The sequence below is a fragment of the Chiloscyllium plagiosum genome, unplaced genomic scaffold, assembly GCF_037043375.1.
Source record: "Chiloscyllium plagiosum isolate Xiang-an unplaced genomic scaffold, Cpla_swu_hap1 HiC_scaffold_33, whole genome shotgun sequence".
Classification (NCBI taxonomy): Eukaryota; Metazoa; Chordata; class Chondrichthyes; order Orectolobiformes; family Hemiscylliidae; genus Chiloscyllium; species Chiloscyllium plagiosum.
Window position 1 is genome coordinate 7,245,073 of NW_028270171.1, and position 17,921 is coordinate 7,262,993.

The window sequence follows — 17,921 nt, forward strand, 5'->3', positions numbered from 1 at the left end:
CAAATGCCTCTTAAATGTTGCAATTGTACCAGCCTCCACCACATCCTCCGGCAGCTCATTGCATACACGTACCACCCTCTGTGTGAAAAAGTTGCCCCTTAGGTCTCTTTTATATCCTTACCCTCTCACCCTAAACCTATGCCCTCTCGTTCTGGACTCCCCAACCCCAGGGAAAAGATTTTTGCCTATTTATCCTATCCATGCCCCTCATAATTTTGTAAACCTCTATAAGGTCACCCCTCAGCCTCTGACGCTCCAGGGAAAATAGCTCCAGTCTGTTCAGCCTCTCCCTTTAGCTCAAATCCTTCAACTCTGGCAACATCCTTGTAAATCTTTTCTGAACCCTTTCAAGTTTCACAACATCTTTCCGATAGGAAGGAGACCAGAATTGCACACAATATTCCAACAGTGGCCTCACCAATGTCCTGTACAGACGCAACATGACCTCCCAACTCCTGTACTCAATACTCTTGACTGATAAAGGAAAGCATACCCAATGCCACCTTCACTATCCTACCTACCTGCAACTCCACTTTAAAGGAGCTATGAACCTACACTCCAAGGTCTCTTTGTTCAGCAACACACCCTCGGACCTTGCCATTAAGTGTATAAATCCTGCTAAGATTTGCTTTCCCAAAATGCAGCACCTTGCGTTTATTTGAATTTAACTCCATCTACCGCTTCTCAGCCCATTGGCCCATCTGGTTAAGATCCTGTTGTAATCTGAGGAAACCCTCTTCGCTGTCCACTACACCTCCAATTTTGGTATCATCTGCAAACTTACTAAATGTACCTCTTATGCTCGCATCCAAATCAAATTGATTGAGATAACTGGGATGTTCTCCTCAAGAGAAGACTGAGAGGTGATTCGATAGAATAGGGTGGCTCAGTGGTTAGCATTGCTGCCTCATGGTGCTCGGGACCCAGGTTTGATTCCACGCTCTGGCGACTGTCGTGTGTGGAGTTTGCATGTTCTCCTTATGTCCGTGTGGGTTTCCTTTGGGTGCTCCGGTTTCCTCCCACAGTCCAAAGATGTATGATTAGGTGGATTGGCCATGCTAAATTACCCACAGTACCCATACCCATAGGGATATGCAGGCTAGGTGGATTAGCAAATGGAAATGTAGGGTTTACAGGAATAGGATAGGGAGGTGGGTGTGGGTGGGATGCTTTTTGGAGGGTCAGTGTGGACTTGATGGGCTGAATGTCCTGCAGGGATTCTATGAAGTGTTCAAAATCACAAGGGGTAAAGCCTAATAAAATGTTGCCATTGGTGAAAGAGGCTGAGGATACAAGGTGGGGGGAGGGGGGGATGAAGAAACTGGTGAAGTCCAAGTTCATCCCCTGTGGTTGGAGGGTTCCCAGTCGGAAGATAAGACGCTCCTCCTCCGACCGTCGCGTTGTTGTGGTTTGGCGGTGGATGAGTCCAATGACCTGCATATCCTCGGTGGAGTGGGAGGGGGAGTTGAAATGCTGTGCTACAGGGTGGTTGGGTTGGTTCGTCCGGGTGGCCCAGAGGTGCTCTCTGAATCGCTCCGCAAGTAGGCGGCCTGTCTCCCCAATATTGTCTCAGCCGAATCCCTCCAGCCCGGCACCACCTTCCTGACCTGCAGTCTTCTTCTTGACCTCTCCGCCTCCATCCTACTCCGACCTATCACCCTCACCTTGACCTCTTTCCACCTATCACATTTCCAACGCCCCTCCTCCAAGTCCCTCCTCCCTACCTTTTATCTTCTCCTGCTGAACACTCTCTGCTCATTCCTGAAGAAGGGCCTGTGCCCGAAACGTCGAATCTCCTGTTCCCTGGATGCTGCCTGACCTGCTGTGCTGTTCCAGCAATAAAGTTTCAACTTTGATCTCCAGCATCTGCAGTCCTCACTTTCTCCTCTTATGATTTTAACATCCCTCAGTCTCCTATAGGCTAGGGAAAGAAGTCCCAGCCTCTCCTTATAACTCTAATCTTCCTCTCCAGATAGCATCCTAGTCAGTCTTTTCTGCACTCTTTTTAGTTTAATATCCTTTCTATCGCAGGGCAACCAAAACTGCAGACAGTACTCCAAACGTGGCTTCACCAACATCTCACACAGCTGCAACAAGACATCCCAACTCCTATACTTAAAGCTCTGACTGTTGAAAGCAAGCATGCTGAAAGCCTTCTTCACCACTCTGTCTCCCTGTGACTCCACTTTCAAGGAACTATGAAGCTGTATCGCAAGATCTCTTTGTTCTATAACATTCCCCAGGGCCCTGCACTTCCCGTCATATTTCCCATTGCCACTATGGTGGCAGAGTGGACTTTCTGGGTCCTAATTATAACTTCAAACAAGTAGTAATATCCAAAGAGAGATTCCGTAAAATTTCAGAAATAAACACTGCATAATTTATTGTGACCAAAAAAAGATTGTGCATAGACAAACAAAAATCTTTCCCAATAGAAGAGCACCCTGCAAAAAGAAAATATGTAGTGCACTTTGTCCATCTTCCAGGTTCTGATAAAGGTGAATATAATAGTCGTATTGACCGTCACTATAACAGTACATGGAGTTTTACAAGAAGTGCAATATAGCAGCCGTTTATACAGAAGGCATCTTGCAAGGTTTCATTAGTAAAAGAGAAATGCAGGGTTATAGCTGGAGGCAGTTACACTCCCACACATTACAATCAGCTCAATGCCCGAGACCCATCGACACATAACTGCCCTCTTCACATCAGCTGAGAGTTGAGGGACCAGCTATGAGCTCTGGACACGGGTTACAGACCCCCCACAGTGCCTCCTTACCCCGTAACCACCTTCTAGGTACTTCACTGAACAACCCAAAAGTGAGGGAGTGGCATTGCACTGCTCGCATTCACTCAACCAACCATTAATACTTTACAGTCCAAGCTCTTAAAATACAGCCATGATTAATGCTTTGTGCAGCTGTGGAGGGGAGGTCGCCTATTGTTTTTCTGGGACACAACAAACAACCTTTTGTCTAAACTGGTTCAGGTCAATGTCAATTTACTGAGAGTTAAGCTGAAGCCAAACAGCGTATTTCCTACCCAACATTGCTCCCTGCAGGTTAAATTGTCTGTTGAAACATTATACAGTATGGACTTGCTAAACTGAAAACCCCTGTTCATGCTGCCTGCATTTGCAGGACTTTAGGCATCAAGAGCAAATGGAATATAGCAGAATGCACTCCACAGTACGTTGAGGTGATTCAGGGAGGTGCCCAGGAGACTGGGCAACTCCCTGGCACCCAAAGACTAGCCACAGACCCCCATCTGACTTCACCCCATTCCATTGGTTGGTCAATAATAAAAGGTGCGATCCATTTGCTGCTGTTCCATACTTCAGATAGCTCAGGTCAGTCTCTCACTGCAGGGTAGGGGCATTCATGGGATGGTGCAGTATTTATGGCTGATCTACAGACTAAGGAAATCCCAGCTCTGGTACAAATGACAATGCAGCTTTTCATGAACAGTCAAGATCAGATACTCTGATCTAATCCCACAGCTCTCCGATTATGAAGAAAATAAATCATTCTTGCTGTTAGTTTGGCATGACACGTTTCCATTCAATACCAATCAAGCCACTATGATGTTACAACCAAGTGAGTGAAAGTGTTGTTTAAGAATGCGACATAATTAGACCAGTATAGAGGCGCATAATTCAGGCCAAATTCAAAGACAAACATTCTGTCCTGCTATTATTATACACATTACTCCCCATGTCAAGTCCAACATTGGAAACCACCACCTGTCTCGTTACAACTGTAGTATTCAACCAAATTCAACCATGATTATACCCTCCTGTAACAGAAGGGTATAATCATGTTTACATTGGTACACTCCATTACAATGATCTGATGCACAGCAATGGACAGATAAGCACCAGACATACAACCATGCTGTGGGCTTACTGCACACTCTTTTATATACAAATCTTAAAGAAATAAAGATTTTTAAAAAAAATTGTACTGGGGGTAGTTGGAGGAGAGAAAGAGTGCCCAATTGTTACCCAGTAATTTGATCAAGTTTGCAGAGAGTCAGGATGGACTGGGATAACTTCCCAAATGGCTGGTAGGAGCTGCACTCCTGGATTCACCCTGCAGAGATGTACGCCTCGATAGGGAACGCCACCTTCTGGGGAGAAGGCGCTGTCAGGCAGGCAGCAGCAGTCGAGGTTCAGGGCATCAGTGTGGCGTTAGAAGCACACGGATAGAACAGGAACTCCAAATCCACACCAGGGATTGTAAGGGCTCATCAGCGTGACGAGAAGCAGCGCACAGTTGTCAGTAAGTCATTGGAGCTTTGCCATTTCCACAGGGCCTGGCAAAACACATCAGATTTCCTTCCTGATAGGGACAACATTGTGGCACTACATCTCAAGTAGAATTAAAGATGATCCCGGTATGTACACGGTTATGTTATCGGCTGATTTATCTGCAGTGCCAGTTTAAATACTCCCTTCGGGCAAGGGGCTTGAGAGAGTTTAAAGGTCAGAACCTCAAACTCTGCCACTTAGCAATGCCCAAGTGGCAGAGGGTCAACAAGGGACAACATGGAGGGCAGGAAGGAGAAAAGAAAGAAAGAAAACTGCTTACAAACAAAATCTCAACTGTGTTCCAACAACAGGACGTCCCATATCCCCAGCGATATTGGCCAATCTGGGTTTTGTTCACTGTTATGTTATTGGCACTGCCACCCTGTGCTGTGTCAGACATGGGCACAGGGTAGAGGAGATCCTGCAGAATCCAGCTGCACAGCTCACCAATCATTCCCATAAAACGAAACGAAAAAGATAACTAAATCACTATCTCTCTATATAGAGCAGGTAGCATTCCTCCCTCCCCAATTCCCGATTTAAAATATGAACACACAAAAAAAAGGGAAAAATCAGTGACTCCCTCAGTCTTTACGGAGGTTTTTAAGCCGTTTTTCCAAGTCAGCGTCTGCATCTTCCAGGACCACGGGCTCCGCTTTTTTCCCAGCAGCAACACTGAGCGACGCTCCGGTGCTCGGAAGGTCTGTTGGTTAAAAACCAGGAGAATGAGAGATCTGACAAAACACATTGCAATAAACTTCTACTTACATAGGGCCAGGATAACACAATAGGGTGCAGCCCCCAACCAGGCCATCCATAGGCAGTGCATTCTGCCTCTGCTCTACCTGTACCTACATCACTGACTAACATCTGCATTCCCCCAAAGGAAGGAAGTTGTGAAACTTGAAAGGGTTAAGAAAAGATTTACAAGGATGTTGCCAGGGTTGGTGCTGTAGGCAGAGGCTGAATAGACCGGGGCTATTTTGCCTGGAGGTTCAGAGGCTGAGGGGTGATCTTGGAGGGACGTGGATAGGGTGAATAGACAAAGTCTTTTCCACAGGGTGGGGGAGTCCAAAACTAGAGTGCACAGGTTTAAGGTGAGAGGGGAAAGATTTAAAAGGGACCTAAGGGGCAACTTTTTCATGCAGAGGGTGGTGTGTGTATGGAATGAGGTGCCAGAGGAGGTGGTGGAGACTGGTATGATTCCAGCATTTAAAAGGTATCTGGATAGGTATATGAATAGGAAGAGGTTTGAGGGAAATGAGCCAAATGCTGACAAGTGGGACTAGATTAATTTAGGATATCTGGTCAGCATGGACAGGTTGGACCAATGGGTCTGTTTCCATGCTGTATATCTCTATGACTTTAAGTGGCAGGTTTTGAGGAGAGTTTTAAAAGAAGGTGCATGGGGTTTAGGGAGAGAATTCTAGGGGTTAGGGCCAAGGCAGCTGAAGACAGAGCTCTCAAAGTTGAAGCTTACAAAGGTGAGAATTAGAGAAGTGCAGATATCTCTGGAATGAGAGGTGGGAAGAGAGTACAGAGAAAAGGAGGGATGAGACTACGGAGGGATATGAAGACAATGATTAAAAATTTTTAAAATTGAGGTAAGTCAGAGCACAGGCAATCTGGTGGATAATACCCTCACCTGAGGGGCTGGAAGCTTATGGGGCTTTGGACTCCCTCCAGAGAGCTGTGCCTACAATTCAGGCTGATACTATCAGTGCATGTATTGAGAATGCGCCACACTGTCAGAGCTTCCAGTTCGGGAGGGACATCAATCAGAGATCCCAAGTGCCCCTCAGGGGTATTTAAAAGAACCTGGGAAGAGCAGTTCGCCCCGGTATCAGTTTACCTCTCGACCAATATCAATTTCTGGAAGTTTGCTGTGCACAAACTGAACAGCAAAAAAAAAAAAATTTTTTTTGAGAAGATTTTGTAGCTCACGTTGAGGTTCTGGCTGTCTGTTTGCTCGCTGAGCTGGAAGATTCATTACCAGACGTTTTGTCACTATTAGGTAACATCTTCAGTGGGCCTCCGGGCAAAGCACTGTTGATAATTCCTGCTTTCTATTTATATGTTTGAGTTTCTTTGGGTTGATGATGTCATTTTCTGTGGTGATATCATTTCCTGTTCTTTTTCGCAGGGTGTGGTAGATAGGGTCTAACTCAGTGTGTTTGTTAATAGAGTTCCAATTGGAATGGGACCACATTGTGGGCCCACAAACCCACCAACACACTAAAACAGCAGCTAATGAACTTGATAGACCCTATACAGACAACAAGCTGTTATTTCCAAAATACCGTGCAAATACTGTAACAAACACTACACTGGACAAACAGGCAGAAAACTAGCCACCAGGATACATGAACATCAATTAGCCACAAAACAACATGACCCACTCTCACTAGTAGTCTTACATACAGAGGAGGAAGGACACCACTTCGACTGGGACAACACATCCATTCTAGGACAAGCCAAACAGAGACATGCACAAGCATTCCAAATGGAACTATCAACAAACACATCAAGTTAGACCCCACCTACCACCCCCAGAGAAAACAGGAAATGACATCACCACCGGAAATGATGTTGCCACAGGAAATGACATCACCAACCCAAACATATAAATAGAAAGCAGGAATTATCAACAGTGCCTCACCCGGAGGCCCACTGAAGATGTTTACCTAGTAGGGTGACGAAACGTCTGGAAATGAACCTTCCAGCTCAGCGAGCAAACCTACATCCAGAACTCTTAAAAAAGTACTTCATTGACTGTAACACACTTTGGAGCATATAAACCCAGGAACGGTGTTCTGCAAATACAAGCTTCTCCTCCTCAAAGTCCCACTGGAACTCTGAGCAAACGTTACTTGCTCCTTGAAGACTGCTACATTACTGTTAGATGATGATGCACAGAGATTCAAACAATCCCAATAACTCTGTCAGTAACACCTTTTAACGCACAAAGACAGGAAACCAGTCTTCTCAGAAATGGTTCACTTGCGAGACAAGCTGTCTTGATAACGCTACACCTAGCAACAGGTTATCTAGCAACTTGTGAAAAACAAACTCTGTACTGCTGATTATTGAGATACTTACTGGACAGTTCGTCGGTCAGGTTCAAACCAAGTTCATCTAGCACTTGAGACACAATGGCATCGCTGCAAAGACAAAAGAGAATCAGTCTACTGCCCAACATAAGACAGACTGCAAAAACAGAGATTGCTGGAAAAGCTCAACAGGTCTGGCAGCATTTGTGGAGAGAAGGAAGGGTCACTCGACCCGAAACATTAACTCTTGATTTCTCTCCACAGATGCCACCGGACCTGCAGATCTTTTCCAGCAAATGGTTGCCTCTGATTTAGCATCCACAGCCTTTTCAATTTTTAAAAAGATACACTGCTATATTCTCTGCATATTAACAGGAACAGGCTGACCGATTGGGAATGAAGGTCACCAGCTCAAGGTTGGGGTTTTTCTTTCTGAGAACTGGAAGCCAGAGAAGAGTAGGGGGAAATGATCACGTATATGATGCCTGACAACACTGTGAAGAATATTCTAAATTTACATTCCCCTCAATGTGAAACATTACTTCTTGACATCAGCCCTGAACAGCCTGGCTCAAAGTTTAAGCTGCTACCCATTTGGTCTCGACCCAAACACCAGAGGAAATGCTTTCCCTCCACCTAGCCTATCAAATCTTCAAACACTTTAACCAGATCACTCTGAAATCCCAGTAGTTCAGGGATTCTGGCTTAATGAGTGGTCACACACACACTAGCACTCAAAGCTTAAACATGAATGCTGGGATAGGCTTAAGGGGCTGAATAGCTTGTTTGTGAATTTCCAGATCCCATTCCCCTGTAAGACGTCCTTCACCAACCTCTCTTCCTCGTCGTCTTCATCACCCATGGCATCATCGATAGCATCATTCATTATTTCCTCTTTCATGTCCATAATTTCTGTCTGCTTTTCAAACTCCATCATGATCTTCTGAATCTGAGGCAGTTTTAACTGCAAAGCGAGCGGTGAAGGTCAGTAGATGTGAGTAACAAAACATCCAACACCTGCTTTGCTTAGTCAAAATATTTTGCAACACAGTTGAGACTACAGACAGTCCCAAAAAGCTTCTCTCAGTAAACAAACTTTTAAGCTTTAAGTTTCAGTCACAATTGTAGCACCACTAACCTCTCAGTCAAGTGAAAAAGCTGGAAGCAGTGGACACTGAAACAGAAAACAAGCTTTTTGATGAAAGAACACTTTTCTCACTGGAGGATAGGAGGTTTAACAAATCGGTTAGGGATATAGATAGGGTTAATGGTAGGTTTATTTTCCATAGGGCGGGGGATTTCAAGACTAGGGAACATGATTTTAAGGTGAGGAGAAAGATATTTAAAAAGACGAGGGGTAAATGTTTTATACAGAGGGTGGTTTAAAGTTGTGGATGAGGTTAGTTACAATGTTTAAAAGACATTTGGATAGATATAGGAATAGGAAAGGTTTGGAGGGATATGGGCCAAGAGTAGGCAGGTGGGAATGGTTTAGTTTGGGATTACTTTCAGCATGGACCGGCAGGAATGAAGGGTCTGTTTCCATGCTGTATGACTCTATGATGCTATACCTCAGCAGGTCAGGCAGCCACAGTGCGGGGGGAGGGGTAGGTGAGAGAGAGAGAGAGAGCGGGGCCGAGATCGCGAGCGAGAGCGCGAGAGAAAGCGCGAGTATATATAGGATGCTAAAAGGGATTGCCAAAATAGACGTGCAGTGGATTTTTCCTCATGTGGGATAACCTGGAACAAGAGATCATTGTTTTAGATTAATGCACGTTGGATTATAATAAACAGATGAAGAGAAATTATTTCCCTCAAAGGGTTATGAATCTGTGGAATTCACTACCCCAAACTGCAATGGACTCGAGGATACTGGGTAAATTTAGGGAGGGGATAGAGATTTTTGTAGTTGATAATAGTAATGGAGAGTGGGCAAAGTGGAACCGAGGCTGAGATGAGATCAGCCATGATTGTAGTCAATGGCGGAGCAGGTTGGAGGGGTGAACTGCCTACTCCTGCTCCTAGTCCTTGTATTCCTCATGTTTCAAGTCAATGAGGTTTCTAGCAGAATTGGTTCCAATCACCTGCTGAGGTTTTGTTTTCAGCTTTTTTTTGTGTGCAGCATCTGCAAGATTTGCATTTATCCAGAGTGACCCTGGTGACTGAGATCAACACTACAATGCATACGCAAGGTTCACATCCAATTTCTTTCTTAAACGAAATTCAAATTCCAACGTCAGCCGTGGTGGGATTTGAATTCAAGTTCCCAGAACATTACCTGGGTCTTGGGATCAATGGTATTGCAATAATACCACTACGCCATCACCCCCCCCAGCAGCTGCATGGAGAAAGTAGTTGAATAACTTGAGTTGGGTCTGATGTGGAGTTTGCACTGAAGTTATTAACCCAGGGCTGCCCAAAGCAGGGGTCAGCACTGAAACCTTGGGATTGCAACCTCCGAGGGAGAATGACCGCCATTAGAAAGCTCTGACTGATTGCCCTCCTCCTCTTAGAGACAGGCCCAGATTATCGCAGGAGTCATGAAAATCTTCAGACTTTGAATTGGGTCATGATGGGAAAAGGTTTGGGAAACACAGTGTTCATGCATCTTTTCTGTCCACAGATGGTGGGAAATCTTTACTTCCTGGCACTTCTCAGCACTCATTCCAAGCAAGGCATCTCAATCCCTTTGCATCCATGAAATTCACATCTGGGGGTTGCCAATGTGGTGGCGCAGAGCTAACGTTATTGGCCTTGTAAACCAGAATCCCAGGGAAATCAAACCAAAGTGGGAAACTCAGCAGCAGCTGTGCCTTAGAGACAGAGAGTTGAGGCTTCGAGTCCAATGACTCTCCTTTGGAGCAGCACTTGAAATGTTCTTTCTGTTTCTCTCTCCACAGATACTGCCAGATCTGCTGAGTTACTCTCTCACTGTTTTTAATTTTAGTTTGCCAGCTTCCGCAGTATTTTGCTTTTATTTTAACAGTCTGGGGACATGCATTCAATTCCCAGCACGGCAGATGGCGAAATATGAATGGAATAAAAAACACTGGAAAACAAAATTCGGTAACTACAGTTGATTTTCGTTAAAAACCCACCTGGTTCACACATGCCCTTTGGAAAGGGAAATCTGTCATCCTTATCTGGTCAGGTCTACATGTGACTACAGACCCACAGCAACATTGGTGGCACGGTGATTCAGTGGTTAGCACTGCTGCCTCACAGCACCAGAGACCCAGGTTCGATTCCAGCCTCAGGCGACTGTCTGTGTGGAGTTTGCACATTCTCTCAGTGTCTGCATGGGTTTCCTCTGGTTTCCTCCCACAATCCAAAGATGTGCAGGTTAGGGTGAATTGGCCATGCTAAGTTGCCTATAATGTTCAGGGATATGTAGGTTAGGTCAGGGTTAAATACAAGGTTGGGGAATGGATCTGGGTGGGTTACTGTTCGGACGATCAGTGTGGACTCGTTGGGCCAAAGGGCCTGTTTCCATACTGTAGGGATTCTAATTCTAAAAAAGCATTGTTGACTCCTAAACAGTCCTTTGGGCAATTCACAATGAACATAAAAGGCTAGCCTCGCCAATAATAATCACATCCCATGAATATTTCTTAAGAAATCTTGAATTGCATAACTCTAAACATTCCAGTGCTAAAACTATACCTCATTCCCTCCCTGTGCCTTTCTCTGTTTCCTCTTATGTCTTTCCTCCACAACCTACTTATCTTTTTAGTCACCCACACAATTTCCCCAGCATTCACGCTGCTCCAACAGAATTTCTTTTTCATGAGAAAGGAATTGTGCACAATGATTACCAGCTGAAAATGGACAAAGTTTCAGACAGATCTGTCAGGCATAAAACCTTTCAAATGGACATTACAGAGTGTGCAATAAAATACTGTTTCTCCATACACCATGCTGCACTCTGAATCAATTGCAATAGTTGTGATATTTACTAGGTGTATCCTCTGCCACCTATTGATCAGTGCATTAAGGATAGAGTTGGGATGTTGTGTTGCGGCTGTACAGGACATTGATTCGGCCACTTTTGGAAAACTTTGCATTCAATTCAGTCCCTTTGCTGTAAGAAAGATGTTAAACTTGAAAGAGTTGAGAAAAGATTGACAAGGAGGTTGCCAGAATTGGAGGGTTTGACGTATAGGGAGAGGCTAAATAGGCTGGGGCTGTTTTCCCAGTGGCGTGGACAGGGAGAACAGCCAAAGTCTTTTCCCAGGGTAAAGGACCCTAAAACTAAAGGGCATAAATTTAAGGTAAGAGGGGAAAGATACAAAAGGGACTTAAGAGGCAACGTTTTCATGCAGAGGATGGTGCATGTATGGAAAGAGCTGGCAGAGGAAGTGGTGGAGACTGGTACGAGTACAACATTTAAAAGGCATCTGGATGGGTACATGAATAGGAGGGGTTTAGAAAGATATGGGCCAAATGCTGGCAAATGGGACTAGATTAATTTAGGATACCTGGTCAGTATGGACGAGTTGGAACGAAGAGTCTGTTTCTGTGCTGTACATCTCTATGACTATGACTCTATAACAGTGGTGAACTAAAGACATTAGCAACACTGCAGCAGTGTGAAAGATAGAGGTGGCCACCTCACCTGCTGGTTCATGGTGGCCATGGCTTTAGTGACTCCCTTCATAGCCTGGGCCATGGTGTTGTTGGACTTTAGCGTCTGAATCTTCAGGGACACAGCTTGGATGTTCGCCTTCATCATGATGAATTTCTTCACATAGCGTCGTGTTCGCACCAAATCCTTTGCCATTATTTTAACTGCATCCTAGTGTTTGGAAAAAGAGACACCCAATGAATGAAACCTAGAATGTAACAAAAGAAGCAAACAGGTTTAAACTGTACCAGAACAGGCCATTCAGCCCAACTGTTCTATGCTGGTATTTGTGCTTCATTTCATTTCTCCTCCAACCGACTTTACCTCAATCTATTTACACATCTTGCTATTCCTTTCACTCTCATGACCTTACCCAGCTTTCCCTTAACTGCGTCTCTGCTGTCCATCTCACCTGCTGCCCGTGGTAGTAAGTTCCACATTTTGCTCTCTAGGGAGAGACACTTCTCTTGATATAGATTTTTTTTTTAAATGACTCTTTTACTCCTAGGGTCTCAGACCCTTTTAGACCCTCAAAGGTCACCTTTGAATCACCCTATACAGCTTTCTTCCCAGTTAAAAGGACCCCAGCCTATTTTCTGGAGTGTACAAATCTTGCACAGCTCCATATGGCTCCTGCAAGAATTCACACAATACGTCTCAGTCTCAGTGATCTGATTGTGGCCTTAATCCCGCTCTCCTGCCTGCCCCTGACAATCCTTCACTCTCTTATAGATCAGAAATCTGTCTAACATGAATACACCCCACAACCAAGCTCCACTGATCTCTGGCGAAGAGAGTTTCATAGATTAATGACCCTCAAAGAGAAGAAATTCCTCCGTTTCGCCATCTTATTCTAGAGACTGTGCCCCTAATCCTAAATAACTACACAAGGAAACACCCTCTTCCTTGTCAAACACTTCAGAATCCTTTGTTTCAATAAGATCACCTTCAACTCTGGTGGGTTTAGGTCCAACTTGCTCAATCTTTCCTCATAAGGCAACCCCTCTACCCCAGGAGTCAGCCAAATAACAAAAGGAGGTAAATAGGGTTAACTGCATGGGAACAGGCCATTACCAGGTCTGCTCCTTACAGCCCTGATCTGCATTTCCTCAGCAGTTGTAATACACCATAGGTAAGTTAGTCAGATCAAACACCTAGCAGAACCGGCCTCTGTCAAGATGGGATACCGGAACACTTGAAGATTACCTACACTCAGGTGAATTAAGCTTTCCATCCTCTGCCCTCAACACCTCCTGACATTTGCAAAACCACCTTAAAGCATGTGTGCCTTGCCTCTCTCAGCCCAGATTAATGCTCTAGATGACACGGGTACAATTCCTACCCTGACAGCTGGTGGAAATTCAATTTAAAATACCCTGGAATTAAAAGTTAGTTTCTGTAATGAAATTTGACAAATATTATTAGAGATTAAATGTTGGTTAAAGTGTATCCAGGCGTATACTTTTCCAGTTAGAGTTTTATTCCAAGTCTCACAACACCAATTCCTCCACCGATTACTTGCTTCTTGAATATATACACACAGTAAAATCCCCCCCCCCCTATGATCCATTTAACAAATAACCCATTACCTGTATACACTATCCTAGCTCCATTTGGGCTCAGACAGCCCTGCCACAGGGGTAATTACTGTCAATTGTTGCCAAAAACCTACCTGCCTCACTAATGCCCACTAGCCTAAGTGCAACTCCAGGCCACAGCAATTAGTAGGGTCTTAACTGCCCTCTGAAGTGGTAAGCCACTCAGTTCAAGGACAGTTAAAACTGAACAACAAATGATGGCCTTGTCAGCAATATCCAGATCACTTCAAAGAGTAAAAAGAAAAATGCAGCATTAAATTCACAAACTGGCAGGACTTACAACTTTTAACTTAAAAAAGGGGCAAAGAACAGCAATGTACCCAATGGGGAAATCAGTGCTCCTACTTAAATAAATAGCAAACTTTTATCGTAGCCAGCATCATCAGGAGGGAATCTAACAGATTCCTCATCACAGACACTTCTTGTGTAATCCCACAGGATTAATAACACCATGTCCTACAGCATCTTCTGACCCATGAGCACTTCCATCCAGAAGACAAGGGCTGTACATATATGAGAACACCATCCCCTGCAAGTTCCTCTCCAAACTACTCCTCACCCAGATTTGGAAATACATTGACCCAGCAACACTGAAGGAATGCCAGAATCCTGAGCTAACTACAGCACACGGAGTGCAGTCGTTCAAGAAGGCAGCTTCTCAAGGGAAGCCAGGGATGGGCAATAAATGCTGGCCCAGCCTGCAACAGCCACATCCTATTGTTATAAATTAAACAATCAAGTGTGGATTTATCAAGAATTGGCAACTAAGATTACCAAGACATGTTTACATAACAATACAGATCACCACAAAGCAACAATGATGGAAAAATACCAGCTTATGTTTCATAATCAAGATCTATCCTCCACAAGAATCCCTCCTTGCACACATACCATCTGTCCTTGTTTGGCCATTTTCTTGATGTCTGCGATGATTTTTTTCTCCTGCTGCTCCAGTTTCATCTTCTCCCGGTCCAGCTCCCTTATGGCTCGATTCAGGGCTCGCTGGTTCTGCCGGAGCATCTCCTCCGGGGTCTTCCTCCTCCCAAATATGGCATTCATGGTGATTCACTGAGCTGAGAGATCAGGGAAATCTGGTGAAAAAGTCAACACAATTAACCAGGAAACTCTCAGAGATAAAGATCATTGCTCTCACACATGATTTGGAGATGCTGGAATTGGACTGGGGTGTACAAAGTTAAAAAATCACATAACACCAGGTTATAGTCCCCCTGATGAAGGAGCAGCACTCCAAAAGCTATTGCTTCCAAATAAACCTGTTGTGAGATTTTGAACTTTGCTCTCACACAGCCTTTGGCTCTGAAGATGCCAGTGGACTGTCAGCACCTCAGCCAAATGGCAGGAAACTTTAGCCTAACACAAGGAGAAGGAGAAAACAAAGCCTTCCATAAAATCCTGAAGCACTTTCACAGTTAAGAGCCACTGAATGAAACAATCTGCATTGTTAACAGCGAGTCAACATGGTAATGACCAGAATCTTTTGAAAATAATGTTAAATGATGGGGGGGGGGGGGGGGGAAGGGGGAGGGGGAAGGGAAGGGGGAGGGGGAGGGGGAGGGGGAAGGGGGGAGAGAGGGGGGGAGAGGGGGGGGAGAGGGGGGGAGAGGGGGGGGGGAGAGGGGGAGGGGGGGAGAGGGGGAGAGGGAGAGGGGGAGAGGGGGAGAGGGAGAGGGGGGGAGGGGGGGAGGGGGGGAGAGGGAGAGGGGGGGAGGGGGGGAGAGGGGGGAGGGGGGGGGGGGGGGAGAGGGGGGGAGGGGGGGGGGGAGAGGGGAGGGGGGGGGGGGGGAGAGGGGGGGGAGGGGGGGGGAGGGAGGGGGAGGGGGAGAGGGGGAGGGAGGGGGAGGGGGGGAGGGGGGGAGGGGGGGGAGGGGGGGAGGGGGGGGAGGGGGGGGGAGGGGGGGAGGGAGGGGGAAGGGAGGGGGAAGGGAGGGGGAAGGGAGGGGGAAGGGAGGGGGGGGAGGGAGGGGGAAGGGAGGGGAGGGAGGGGGAGGGGGGGAGGGAGGGGGAGGGGGGGAGGGAGGGGGAGGGGGGGGGAGGGAGGGGGAGGGGGGGGGGAAGGGAGGGGGAGGGGGGGAAGGGAGGGGGAGGGGGGGGGGGAGGGAGGGGGAGGGGGGGGAAGGGAGGGGGAGGGGGGGGGAAGGGAGGGGGAGGGGGGGGGAAGGGAGGGGGAGGGGGGGAAGGGAGGGGGGGGGAAGGGAGGGGGAGGGGGGAAGGGGAAGGGGGGGAAGGGAGGGGAGAGGGGGGGAAGGGAGGGGGAGGGGGGGGAAGGGAGGGGGAGGGGGGGAAGGGGAGGGGGAGGGGGGGGGAAGGGAGGGGGGGGGAAGGGAGGGGGAGGGGGGGGGAAGGGAGGGGGAGGGGGGGAGGGGGAGGGGGGGAGGGGAGGGGGGGAAGGGAGGGGGAGGGGGGGGAAGGGGGGGGGGGGGAGAAGGGAGGGGGAGGGGGGGGAAGGGAGGGGGGGAAGGGAGGGGGAGGAAGGGAGGGGGAGGAAGGGAGGGGGAGGAAGGGAGGAAGGGAGGGGGGGGGAAGGGAGGGGGGGGGGAAGGGAGGGGGGGGGAAGGGAGGGGGGGGGAAGGGAGGGGGGGGGAAGGGAGGGGGGGGAAGGGAGGGGAGGAAGGGAGGGGGGGGGGGAAGGAGGGGGGGGGAAGGGAGGGGGGGGGGGAAGGGAGGGGGGGGGAAGGGAGGGGGGAAGGGAGGGGGAGGGGGGGAAGGGAGGGGGAGGGGGAGGGGGGGGAGGGGAGGGGGAGGGGGGGGGAAGGGAGGGGGAGGGGAGGGGGGGGGGGGGGAGGGGAGGGGGGGGGAAGGGAGGGGGAGGGGGGGGAAGGGAGGGGGAGGGGGGGGGAAGGGAGGGGGAGGGGGGGGAAGGGAGGGGGAGGGGGGGGAAGGGAGGGGGAGGGGGGGGAAGGGAGGGGGAGGGGGGGGAAGGGAGGGGGAGGGGGGGGAGGGAGGGGGAGGGGGGGGGAAGGGAGGGGGAGGGGGGGAAGGGAGGGGGAGGGGGGGGAAGGGAGGGGGAGGGGGGGGGAAGGGAGGGGGGGGGGAAGGGAGGGGGAGGGGGGGGAAGGGGGGGGGAAGGGGAGGGGGGAGGGGGGGGAAGGGAGGGGGAGGGGGGGAAGGGAGGGGGAGGGGGGGGAAGGGAGGGGGAGGGGGGGAAGGGAGGGGGAGGGGGGGGGAAGGGAGGGGGGGGGAAGGGAGGGGGAGGGGGGGGAGGGGGAGGGGGGGGAGGGGAGGGGGGGAAGGGAGGGGGAGGGGGGGGAAGGGAGGGGGGGGGAGAAGGGAGGGGGAGGGGGGGGAAGGGAGGGGGGGGAAGGGAGGGGGAGGAAGGGAGGGGGAGGAAGGGAGGAAGGGAGGGGGGGGGGAGGGAGGGGGGGGGGAAGGGAGGGGGGGGAAGGGAGGGGGGGGGAAGGGAGGGGGGGGGAAGGGAGGGGGGGGGGAAGGAGGGGAGGAAGGGAGGGGCGGGGGGAAGGGAGGGGGGGGGGAAGGGAGGGGGGGGGGGAAGGGAGGGGGGGGGGGAAGGCGAGGGGGGGGAAGGGAGCGGGGGAAGGGAGGGGGAGGGGGGGAAGGGAGGGGGAGGGGGAGGGGGGGAGGGGAGGGGAGGGGGGGAAGGGAGGGGGAGGGGAGGGGGGGGGAAGGAGGGGAGGGGGGGGGAAGGGAGGGGGAGGGGGGGGAAGGGAGGGGAGGGGGGGGGAAGGGAGGGGAGGGGGGGGAAGGAGGGGGAGGGGGGGGGAAGGGAGGGGGTGTGGGGGACAGGGAGGGGGAGGGGGGGGGAAGGGCAGGGGAGGGGGGGGGAAGGGTGGGGGAGGGGGGGAGGGAGGGGTGGGGGGGAAGGGAGGGGAGGGGGGGGATGGGAGGGGGTGGGGGGGGTTGGGAGGGGGAGGGGGGGGAAGGGAGGGGGAGGAGGGGGGGGAGGGGGGGGAGGGGGGGGGAGGGGGGAGGGGGGGGTGGGGAGGGGAGGGTGGGGAAGGGGGGAGGTGGGAGGGGGGTAGGGTGGGGGAGGGGTGGGTGAGGGGGGGTGTGGGGTGGGGGGAAGGGAGGGGGGGGGGGGGTGGGTGGGGGTGGGGGGGAGGGAGGGGAGGGGAGGGGGGGGTAGGGTGGGGGTGGGGGGGGTTGGGTGGGGGGGGGGAGGGTAGGGGTGGGGGGTGGGGAAGGGTGGCGGGAGGGGGGGGGGGGAGGGGTGGGGAGGGGGGGGGGTGGGGGGTGAGGGGGGGTGGGAGGGGTGGGGGGGGTTGGAGGGGGTGGGGGGGGTAGGGTGGGGGGGGGGTGTTGGTGGGGGCTGGGGGGGGTTGGGTGTGAGCGAGCAGGGGAAGCAGAAGAAGGGGTGGGGGGGT

General features: G+C 50.1%; 1 protein-coding gene across 1 annotated transcript in view; it reads right to left on the reverse strand.

Annotated features, from left to right (window-relative positions):
* Positions 1-2,357: 2,357 nt before the first annotated feature.
* The window catches only part of chmp2a (charged multivesicular body protein 2A), a 20,497-nt gene continuing 4,933 nt past the window's right edge, over positions 2,358-17,921 (reverse strand). The window contains exons 2-6 of the mRNA XM_043679543.2: positions 14,473-14,672; positions 11,975-12,154; positions 8,193-8,323; positions 7,409-7,470; positions 2,358-5,012 (exon numbers count right to left, since the gene is read on the reverse strand). Of these exons, the coding sequence (XP_043535478.1) occupies positions 4,894-5,012; positions 7,409-7,470; positions 8,193-8,323; positions 11,975-12,154; positions 14,473-14,640 (660 nt within the window). The 5' untranslated portion in view covers positions 14,641-14,672 and the 3' untranslated portion in view covers positions 2,358-4,893. The remainder of the gene's footprint in view (positions 5,013-7,408; positions 7,471-8,192; positions 8,324-11,974; positions 12,155-14,472; positions 14,673-17,921) is intronic.